The sequence below is a fragment of the Myotis nattereri genome, assembly GCF_964212035.1.
Source record: "Myotis nattereri genome assembly, chromosome: 12".
NCBI lineage: Eukaryota > Metazoa > Chordata > Mammalia > Chiroptera > Vespertilionidae > Myotis > Myotis nattereri.
This window is the reverse complement of record NC_138087.1, coordinates 64835066-64847177: the sequence shown is the minus strand read 5'-3', so window position 1 is coordinate 64847177 and position 12112 is coordinate 64835066. Positions and strand designations below refer to the sequence as shown.

Below are 12112 nucleotides of genomic sequence, written 5' to 3'. Positions count from 1 at the left end.
ATTAACAGGCAGATTTGGAGAAGATTAAGAAAATATCGAGTGTCTCCAGGAACTGAATTCAAGTCAAAGCAACCATGGGAGCCCTCAGTACAGTCAGTGTTGTAGCTCCGAATATACCTCCATTAGCTACCCAGGGACTTTTCATCCAGAAAGTAAGATATGGAGGTTAAGTGGGAAGAGGTGACAGGGAGGGGTAGAGGAGAGAAGGAGAGATGAGAGAACTGTTATTTCCACAGACGCACTAGCCTCACAGCCTTGTGACCTGTGCAGCCACACAGCGTCCTGCGCTCAGAAGGACTATATGCTTAGTTTACCGCACTGCTGTCATCTTCTTGAAGTACTTCATTTTTTAACAAGAGACCCTGCATTTTCATTTCACACAGGGACCCATAACTTATGCCCACAGCGTGAAAGCTCAGGGCACTGAGAAAAGGGCCCCTCTCCTCAAGTGAGTTATGGAGCTAGCAGCAGAAATGGCCCCAACTTGGACTTTCCCAAGGCAGGAAGACCCTTGCAAGGGTGTAGTTTACCAGCATCTCTGAATGATTTCATCTCTTTTTGTATAGGAAATCTAAAACTTCACACTCTTTACCAAATACTTGATCTATGTCCTCCTGTCCCCCAATTCCCATCATAAAAGTAAGAAGTAAAACATATACTTTGACTAAATCCAATTTGCCTTAACAGAATTTCTCCTAATGTCAATGTCTAACTCCTTTTTAAGTTTGCAGGTCCATTTGGGTGTTCTTCTTTTGCTGAGTTTCAAGGATTCTAAAAGGAATTCCTGCCCAGTTGGTGTGGCCTAGTGGTTGAGCATCGACCTTATGAACCAAGAGGTCATGGTTGAATTCCCTGTCAGGGCACATGCTGGGGATGTGGGCTCAATCCCCAGTAGGGGGCATGCAGGAGTCAGCCGATCAATGAATCTTATCATTGATGTTTCTCTCGCTCTCCCTCTCTCTTCCTCTCTGAAATCAATAAAAATATATTAAAAAAATAAAATGAATTCCTCTGAGAAGTCTATCTTATTGAAAAACCTTGTAAACTCAGAGGTTTGTCTTTCTAATCATCTGTTTGGCATTTGTGAGGGTTGGTGACTATGAAGTTTTTGTAACCTTGAGTGTGTAAGTCTTGTCTTTATGGGCTTTTTATTAAATGAGTCTTTTTATTAAATGAGTCTTTTTATTAAATGGCTCAGAAACCAACCTACATGAGGCACCACCATGACCCAAACCTCATGCCAATTCTGCCACTGTACAGATAGAACAGGTGGAAGGAGACATCAGGAAATTCTTCCAGAGAAATGGTATGTAATTTAGAGAGGTAAAGGCAGATTCTGAGGGCAGCTGAGCAGGGAAACCTGTTGAAACTTGAGGAGGCCAAGGTTATGTATATGAAAGAGCCCTTAATTTAAGATGTAAAAGGAGGACTCAATACCATGGATATGTGCCAATGCCAAGGAAAATCCAGGCATAGCACTTGGGAGGATATAATAAGCTTAGATATGCTTCTATCTCAAGGACAAGTAGGAAGGAAAAATACAATTAATTAAGGGTGCATTGTTGTCTCAAGAATATGAAGAAAATCAGAGGATGCCCTCATATTCTGGGTTCCATGCATTTCTTATTGAAATTTCTCCAGTCATATTTTCTTTGGAGGGAGGATGAGGAGTAGGGAAGGGGTCCAAGAACCTTGCAATCATAAACAAGTGCTTTTATCTCAAAACAAGGTATTTTAAAATCCCCAAAATTTCCAACAGTCATCAATATTTGTAGTATTTTTTAAATTATCTGGGAAAGTCAGTAAAAATTTGGCTCTCTTCTAAAACATACAGCGACTTTAATATAAGCAAGCTGCCTGATTATAAAGAGTGCTTAGCTCTTATGCCTAACTGCAGAACAGCTGGTAGCAATCATTGTGGCTACTGGCTGTTACTCCTTCTTCCTTTCCTCCTTTATTAAAGACAAAAACAAAATACCTTTAATCAATATGAAATCAGATAGCCAGGTGGGTACTGAAAATATTAGGGAAAACACTTAGTAAAGTATGATTGTCTAATCACTCTGCTGTATACCTGAAACTAGTACAAAATAATATTGAATGCAAACTGTAATTGAAAAGTAAAATTTAAGGAAAAAACAGAAAACTTATAAAGCCACCATGAAATGCCGGAATAATATTCCATTGTGTATATTCACCATGTCCTCTTTTTCCATTTGTTTGTTGATGGACACTTAGGCTGTTTTCATATCTTGGCTGTTGTGAATAATGCTGCAAAGAACATGAGAGTGCAAGTATCTCTTCACTATCCTGTTTTCATTGTCTTTTGTTTCCCTAGATATAATACAGAAGTGGGATTGCTGCGTTATATAGCAGTTTATTTTTAATTTCTTGAGGAATCTCTATACTATTTTTCATAGTGGTGAATCAATTTGCATTCCTACCAACAGTGCTCAAGAAGTCCTCTTTTTCCTCACATCCTTGCCAACACTTTTTAATGCTTGTCTTTTTGATGATAGCATTCTAATGGGTATGAGGTGATATTTCATTGTCTCTTTCGAAAATATGTCTATTCAGATCCTCTATCCATTTTTTAAATCATGTTGTTTGTGATTTTACCTTTTTAAAGTTGAATGAGGGTTTTTTAAAACATATTTTGGATATTAATTCCTTACCAGATACATGATTTGCAAGTATTTTCTCCCATTCCATATATTGCCTTTTTATTTTGTTGATGGTTTCTTTGCTGTGCAAAAGCTTGTTATTTTAAAATAGTGCGACTTATTTATTTTGCTTTTGTTGCTTGTGCTTTTGGTGTCATATTTTTTAAAATTGTGGAAGAAAACAATGTCAATGAGGTTGCCACTTATATTGGCTTTTTCGTCCTGATCCTAGAGGAAAAGCTTTAAATCTTTCATTGTTGAGTATAATGTTGGTTTTGGGTTTGTCATATATGGCACATATTGTGTTGAGGTGTGATCCTTCTATACCCAATTTGTTGAGAATTTTTATCATAAGAACATATTGTATTTTGTTGAATGCATTTTCTGCATCTATTGAGATAATCATATAATTTTTATCTCTCATTCTTTTAATGTGGTATATCACATTTATTGATTTGCATCACTGGGATAAATCTCACTTGATCATGGTGTATGCTCCTTTTAATGTGCTATTCAGTTTACTGATGTTTGGTTTAGAAACTTTGCATCTGTATTTATCGATGATAGTGGTCTGAAGTTTTCTTTTCTTGTAGTGTCCTTATCTGGCTTTGATATCAGAGTAATGCTGGCCTAGTAAAATGAGTTTGGGTCTCTGCCACAGGGCCCAGGTTTCTGATGACAAAGAGAAGGCATCTTGCCAACTATCCGGTGATTTGAACCTTTTGGAGTTGTGACTGGAGGGGAAATGCAACTTCCTGGTTCATAGGGAGAGGTTCCAAAAGTTTTTCTGACTCCTTTTGATGACTAACAACAAATGTAAATGAGTCAGAAAGGAGTATATCATATTTCTTAAACAATGCATAAGGATTTGGGCAAGCACATGGAAGAGTTTGGGGAAAATGAATGCTGATCTTTTTTTCTTTTCTTTCCTTTCCTTTCCTTCCTTCCTTCCCTTCCCTTCCCTTCCCTTCCCTTCCCTTCCCTTCCCTTCCCTTCCCTTCCCTTCCCTTCCCTTCCCTTCCCTTCCCTTCCCTTCCCTTCCCTTCCCTTCCCTTCCCTTCCCTTCCCTTCCCTTCCCTTCCCTTCCCTTCCCTTCCCTTCCCTTCCCTTCCCTTCCCTTCCCTTCCCTTCCCTTCCCTTCCCTTCCCTTCCCTTCCCTTCCCTTCCCTTCCCTTCCCTTCCCTTCCCTTCCCTTCCCTTCCCTTCCCTTCCCTTCCCTTCCCTTCCCTTCCCTTCCCTTCCCTTCCCTTCCCTTCCCTTCCCTTCCCTTCCCTTCCCTTCCCTTCCCTTCCCTTCCCTTCCCTTCCCTTCCCTTCCCTTCCCTTCCCTTCCCTTCCCTTCCCTTTTCTTTTCTTTTCTTTTCTTTTCCTTAAACAGTATAAGTATCATTAAACTTAATCCTAAGCACTAGACCAGATTTTTCCATTTCCAGTTTTCCCCACCAGGATGAGTAAACAAACACATGGAGCAAAAACTTCTAAGTGAGACACACAGAATATGACAAAGGGGCTGTTGACTACAGAACACTAAGGGAGGATGGGGTTGAAAAAATAAGAAAAAGAAGAGTTTGAGGTAAGGAAGCATTGCCAGTATGTCAAAGGGAGGCACCATATCTGACTCTAAGCTCTGGTCCTCTGGCCAGCCCCACCAGAGGCCAAAAGGAGAGAGTGACCTGAAGCAGAAATAGAGAAAGCAGGTGCCACAGCCAAGCTCTGGAAGATCTGGGGAGCATAAGACCATGCTTCTTTGAAATGATTCTGAATTAGAGTGACTCAGCAGATTCCTTTCACCACAGTGGCCTCACTTCTTTAGAACATTGGTCCAGGGAGCACCGCAGAGTTAGAAGGTAATTTCCTCAGTGATAGCAGAGGGACCTTCATGAAACATCTAGCAAGTTTAACTAAAAGAAAAAGTCAAAGTGATGAAGAGAAAATGGCAGATGTCTCATGGTGTTCAGAGGTCTTTTTCCATTGTACCATTGAGACACCCTCACTGGATCTTCCTGGGAAATGTTAGGCAAAGTAGAGGAGCTTAAAATCTCCTCATAGTCAGTGAGATCCACTGGGAAAACAGATCAGAGGCTGAACAAAGGGCCTTATATATTTTTATGAGTTAGCAAATGGAGGGAGTTCCTCTTTCCTCGTCTTGGTAATTTTTTTCTCCCATGTGCAGAAGGATTAAAATTTATTGATTCAAATATAGTACCTAACACTTGCTAAACATGCATTTTCAGGCTCATTGACTAAAGTCAAGTCATTGCTGGTTCCATTTCCCCTACTGAGGTCACTGCTCCCCACTAGTATTCAACTTTGCTGCTGCAGCATATTTCAAGCCCTCTCTGCTGCTATGTGCCAATCCATAAGTTGCTCCCACCATTCATTTACCACACATATTCTAGTGCTATTTTTCCGTGGCTGCTGTTGCTGATTGCCCCCATCCTCTCTCTGGTCTAGTCACAACATTGACCACTCTTCCCTGAACCCTGGGACATTGCCTTTCTATGCTGCCTGTCCACACCTTAGGGCTCTTTCTACCATCAGAAAATACGATCTTTTTTTTTTTTTTAGTGTGGGGGGATGTAGGGGTAGGAAGAGGGAGATTACAGCTTCCTCTGCTGGTATATTCTATTTATTAATGGAATTGAATCAGGTTCTCATTTGGGCTGGGATAGGGATGAAGGGGAAATGTTGCTGTAGATAATATGATGACAACCATGCTCTGTAGTTCTTTCATCATCAAGAAATCATGTCCACCTGATGAATCTGCCTTTTCCGGGCAAATATACCCATTTTATTAGGTTCTTCTTATTGGTCATGCCACTACCTTCTGTGTACTTATTATGGGTAGGCTCTGAAGGTTGCTACACTAAAGGGGGAGTTTGTAACAAGTCCCTTCAGTTTGGTATATTGTGAAAGGAGGGAAATAAGGACATTTAGAATTCAGATACACATTTTATAGATTTCTTTTTTCTGGACCAGTATCCTAGAAGAGATGTATATTGATAAATTAAGGAAAAAGCCAAAAACATAGGGAATTTTTCCTCCGTTTTATTTGGCAAGCTAGAAACAGAAAATCTTATAAAGGTCTCTTACCCTGACATGGGATGGTCACATTAGTGTAAAAATGGTAACATGACATGGTTGGGTAGAGAGCAGGGCTAAGTCGGTAGGTCTGAATTGCTCTTGGATTTTGTGTTACTTGCAAGTGATTCAGAAGTTGCATCAGGCCCCATGAGGGATAAGAAGGGCTGGATTGGAATTCAACAGGCCTTCCATAGTAGTGAGAGACAGGGTGACCTACTTGCAGAGCCTCTAGAGAGGGGCTTGAAGAATTTGACTGAGATGCAGAGGGCTGTGCTGCTCCAGGAGGAACCTCAAAGGGGCTAAGCCAGCCGGGGAGGTCCTCTGGATTCTAACCAAGCCCAGAAATGAGATCATAAGTGCTCTGGCCGTAGACTTCCCTGGAGAGCAGGGGGGGCCCAGAGGATACCACTGCATAAATTTAAGTCCCCTTCTCCCATGCCATATAGGGAAGGGATGGAAAGAGGAAAGGCAGGAAGAATCCTGGCAGGGAATCGACCTTTGAATGACTTAATAATTTCCTGAAATGAGACTCTCTAAAGATTAACAAAATTATTTCTTCTTTTCTGCCCAGAGGAGGTGTAAATTTAACTAGATTAGATCAGTTCATTTTTTCTCTCTCTCTCACTCTACACACACACACAGAAAGAGATTTTTTTAACAATGGATCTTGATCAAATATAAAACATAACATAATGAAGCTAAAATAATCTCAAGTAATTAAAAGGCATCAAAATTTTAATTATTTAATCTCCTGACCCTTCTCACGTTATGTTTTGTTTTGTTTTGTTTTTATCTATCATTATTTATCTAGATACCTTCCTCAGAATCTCAGACACATCTGAACTCATTCCTCTACCACATTGTCATATTCAAACACTTCATCTAATCTAATAATAGACAAACATGGTAATTGATCGTACCTTTGCTATGCCTCCCATTGGCTAATCAGCACGATATGCAAATTAACCGCCAACAAAGATGGTGGCTAATTTGCATACTGCAGGCACGGCGGGACAGCACCATCCTGCCTACCCTGCTGCCATCCGGGCCTGCTATCTGCGACCCAGGGCGGCGGGCGTCCCGTGTGCGACCCGACCTGTGGCTTGCGGGCAGGACCGCAGCGATCGGGCACCCGCCCTGCCCTCATCCAGCCCTCCCGCGGGGGACCTGGGGCTGGCTGGCTAGAAGGCGGCTCCGGCCAGAGTGAGGCCTGGGTCCCAGGTGCCGGAGGAAAACCGGTGCCGGCAGCCAGGGGGAGGGAAGGTGTATTGCACGAATCTTTTCGTGCAACAGGCCTCTAGTATGCAAATAAATCCTATCATTTCTATCCTGTTCGGTCCCATGCATCTCTTCTCTCTGTACCAATGGCTACTGTTGTTGTTCAGACATTTATGAGTTTTCTAGACTCCTAGAATAACCTCCTTACTTCTTGCCATGCCTGCCAAACTTCTGACAACCAACATTTATTTTTTTTTAAATATTTTTATTGATTTCAGAGAGGAAGGGTGAGAGAAAGAGAAACATCAATGATGAGAGAGAATCATTGATCGGCTGTCTCCTGCATGCCCCCTACTGGGGATCAAGCCTGCAGTCGGGCATGTGCCTTTGTCCAGAATTGAACCCTGGACCCTTCAGTCTGCAGGCTGATGCTCTTCCACTGAGCTAAACCATCTAGGGCCCAACATTTATTAATTTGACAAAGGACATATATATGACCATAACGCTTTTCCCCTCTAAAATAATTAAATGACTTCTATTGATTGAAGAGTACATTAAGCCTACTTAGGCTCTTCATAACCCAGCTGGAGCCCACATTTCAAACTTTTTTTCCACTCTTCCCATCACTCCCAGTTCCCATCATGCTCTAGACTTGCTATTTTCTGAATACACTTCCACTTTTTCATCTCATACTCATTACTCCTGCTCCATTCCTTTAAGCACAGCCTTTCTTTTTCTGCTGTACACTGTTTATGTATCTGCCATAGAACATAGTCTCTGCCATCATATATATATGGCTGATTGACTTCCTTTCTAGATTTAAAGTCCCTGAAAGTCAGGGACTTCCTTGTAAATTATCCCATTTGTTAATTAAGCTTACATCCTTTACCTAACACAACCGCCTGAATCAGTGTATGTAATAAATGCATAGAAAAGTACTTTATAAACAACAAAGTGCTGTGTAACCAGTAATCATTTTATTATTTGTTGAATTGAATTTACTTTTAGGATTCTCACCCATTTTCTCTGGGAGAAATGTTTTCCCTTCAGTGGAAATTTTAGAATAACTGATATGATGTCTCAAGACAACATAGGCACATATATTCATGGAGAAGACCTTAGTTTTAGAATCTTCTCTTTCATGGGCATGCCTCAGAGGTCCAGCTTTGACCAATACTCCCTATATATTTTTCCATGGTCTCTGTTCACCTCATATTAAATATCACAAACATTACTAGAAATTTCCCCATCAGGGCAGATCAAAGAAGTGGCACTGTAGTAAGAAATGCCAGGCTCTGGAAACCTGGCACTGGCACAGGTTCTACCAATGCTTGAATTACATGTGCACACAAGCATCTTTCTGCTGACCCTTATGTAGTGAACATACTATGAATATAACATGCTGGGCATTTCCTGATACAGGGATTATTTTCATCTCTAGGGATTCCACAAATGTTCTCAGAAGCCTTTGGGACATTTAAATTTTAAAAATAAACCTTCAAAACCCAACACAAGTATCCCAGAACTCTATGTATCAGCCCTTTTCCTTGGAACACCTGTAAGTCCTGCTATCACTTGCATAAAACAGGAAAGGGAAAGACCACAAGGTAGGTCACATACTCCTAAGCAAAAATGCCCTCAAGAAATAGCCATGAAGAAATTGTCATGGTATATACCTGCCAACTTACTCTTTGAGAGCCTTGGAAAGTTTGATAAACTTAAAAGAAAGAAAGAGGAGAAAGGGAAAAGAGAGAGAGAGAAGGGGAAGGAGAGAAAAGATGGAAAATGAAAGATAAAAAGAATGAAAGGAAAAAAGGAAAGGAAGAAAGAAAGGAAGAAGGGAGGAAGAAAGGAACAAAAAGAGGAAAAGAAGGAAGGAAGGGAGGAAGGAAGGAAGGAAGAAAGGAAGGAAGGAAGGATAGAAGGAAGGGAGGAAGGGAGGGAGGAAGGGAGGAAGGAAGCTTTTGAAAGCTGTTACCCATCACTTGAGTAGATATCTGAGGATAAAGTTTTTGAGGCAATACATCATCAAATTAACAATTATGGAATGTCCACATGGAGGATAAAAATAAGCCAAAGGTGACTGGAGTAAAATATATAAAAAAAGATTTTTCCCAGTATGAAATATTTGTGTAATGGAGCCAACTCTTCTCCCCTCCTGGAGCAAGCAATTGTGAAAACCCACCTTACCTCCTATACTGACAGTGGCTGCAGCCTTTGAAGTAGTGAATTTCTCTCCATGCTTATTAGTAGCTATGCATGTGTAGAGTCCAGGCTTGGTGATAAACAGCTGCAGTCTTGAGTCAATCACTCGGTCTTTCACACTTTCTTGAATGGACCCAGAAGAAACCTGATGGAGTAAGGAGAAAAAAACCACATAGAATTAGGTAAAAGATTTCCTAACTTCCTATATCAGTAGATGTGAAAGAAAATGGATTAGGATTATGATCAAATGGCATGTAGTAGATCGCAAAAATATAGTCTTTTCTGTCTGTATGTCCATGACCTTTAATGTGACTTTGTAGCTTTTCCCTCAAAAGGCAGCATCTTTGAGTATAGATTGGTCTTGTGACATGATTTAAAAAGACACAGAGATTTATAAAGTTCTTGCACATTGTGGCTTGCTATCTTGTTGCTCTTGGAACCTGTGACCTTCTGTGAACAAGCCAGAGCTAGCCTGCTAGAGGATGAGGTACATATGGCCCAGTTATTCCCACTGTTCCAGCTTGGAGCCAACAATAACCGCCTAATATATGATAAAGCCATTCTAGACCAAGATCAAGCAGTCCTGATCCAAATGAACAAAACTACCCAGTTGACTCACAGATTTCTGAGCATTTATGAATGGTTATTGTTTTAAGCCACTGAGCTTTGGATGGTTGTGATACAGCAATAGATAACTAATGTAATGAAGGAAAGATATATGGTGTGGATTCCCCAAGATGCACTATCTATCTTTTGAAGATAAGAAATAATTAAGAATGAGAGGTTGAATACTTTTGGTCTTATTTTCATAACTCCTGTTCAGTTCCCCACACATATACACTGGATAGCTGGATGGTTACCCAGAAGAATGTTTGTGCAGCTGATTCTGTTTCTGAGGCATGACATACATCATGCCATACTACTTAAATCAGAAAATCAAATGTCTTGGAAGAGGCAGGCTATCAGTGCAGTATTAGCACATAATTGACAGGTTAATATACATAAGTGCTTATTTATTAGTCATCATCATTCCAACTCTGTGGTTGTCACTGCCCAGTGCTTCCTATTATGTTGCAGAGTTAGAATTTGTACCCTAGTTTGACCCCAAATCCTGTGCTTTTCCTCACTCTTACAGTGCCTTCCCTTGTCCTCCTAGTGAGAACAAATGAGTCATTAGAAAACAAGAACAGTAACAGCAATTATCTCCACAGATCAACCAACCACGAGCAAAACAAATATCTGACTTAAATATCATTGTTAAGGTGGTGGCATTTTAAAAAAAATGGTGATTTACCCCTTTTTTCAGCTCTATGCTATCTTTTTAATAATTATTTTTTAAATTATCACAGCTTATGTGAGGGGGAATGCCAGTTTGAGGGAAATTTGAATGGAATGACAACTAAAGCTTTGGTGAAGATGGGTTCCATGGGCTTCTCTACCCAGTAGAAGGGAATGAGGCTGGGAATGAGAAATTTGGAGCCAGTTATTTTACTGTTTTGCCTGAGGGAGGATTGTAGACTATAGCAAGAGGGATGGAAGCCCTGGGTTGAAACCAACTTTCTTCCTTCTGCAGCTGGGTGGCTGGCTGGCCCTGGAACCAAGCACTCTATAGCAGTGGTTCTCAACCTTCCTAATGCCGCGACCTTTTAATACAGTTCCTCATGTTGTGGTGACCCCCAATTTCATTGTTACAAATTGAACATAATTAAAGCATAGTGGTTAATTACAAAAACGATTTATAATTATATATGTGTTTTCCGATGGTCTTAGGTGACCCCTATGAAAAGGTCGTTCGACCCCCAAAGGGTCACGACCCACAGGTTGAGAACCGCTGCTCTGTAGCAATTAGGCAGTGAAGTTTGCCTTGTTAATTTCTTTGTCTTTTTATTCTCTGCTTGCATTATTAGAGTCCATCCTTATGATAAAAACTATTTATGTGAACATCAATTTACCTTAACTGGGGAAACTTCCCAGGTCAGATCAAGTATTGTGGCATTTTCCCCAGATAAGCAGACTGGACTCTATGAGAAATTAATAAGGTAGAGAGAAAAATATATTTAAGAGACATATACTCAGTTGGGAATTCAAATAAAATTCATTGTTTTATTTATCAGAAGTGTAACTTCTTATGAATTTGAGTGTCCAACTTAGATCAAAAGGACTGAACAACTTGAAATAGATTTTTGGTCTCTCCCTAAATTTTTGTTTTTGTTTTTAATTATAAATGTGGGGGGTAGACTCCCTATATTTTAATACAAAGCAACAATGAGAGAAAAGCTGAAGACCTCTGTGCTCAATCACCATGGGGTATGCTACAAGGATGTCTTGTCTGTAAATATAATCCCTTTATAGTTTGTAGAAGTGAAATCTGTAGAAAGTTACCTTCCTCTGCAAAACTAGTCTTTTCTTTCAAGAAGTACAATGCCTTGAAAACAACTCTGAAACGAGTAACCCGCCCGTGCCCCCCGTGCTGCCTAAATTCCAACTATTTTCATGTTCACACCTAAGAAAGTCATTTCTAACATCTCCTCAAGGTCACTGAAAACATTCTTGGTAGGGAAAATAAGTGATTTTTAAACTGCCTGACCTCTCTTCTGGATTTCATCCAGGTATTGAAATAGTTCAGCGAATAAACGGAGTTATAAGGTTCCTTGCTTGATCATGATGTAGCTCCTAAATGCTTTTCCTCCTGTTTACAGAGGCCTGGCTGATCCAGTTTGTGACTCATGCACAGCGGGCCTTGTTAGTCAGAGTTTGAATTTGTTTTTCTTTCTTCATGGATCATCCTGACCAACAGTTTAGTATTTTTGATGACATAAAAATATAAACAACCCTCTGCCCTCCATTTTGATCTTTCTGCCCTTCAGGTTTAAAAGATCAAAGGGATGAGTTCAGATTTTTACTGTGAGTGTTGACCAAGATTTGCCCGGGCAAAACCAAGAC

At 40.4% G+C, this 12112-nt stretch overlaps 1 protein-coding gene across 1 annotated transcript in view; it reads right to left on the bottom strand.

The window, feature by feature from the left end:
- MUSK (muscle associated receptor tyrosine kinase) overlaps positions 1-12112 on the bottom strand; it is a gene marked incomplete at both ends in the record, with an annotated part of 67393 nt that overhangs the window by 17188 nt on the left and 38093 nt on the right. The window contains 2 exon segments of the mRNA XM_081103119.1: positions 9150-9158; positions 9160-9314. Coding sequence (XP_080959245.1) covers positions 9150-9158; positions 9160-9314 — 164 coding nt within the window.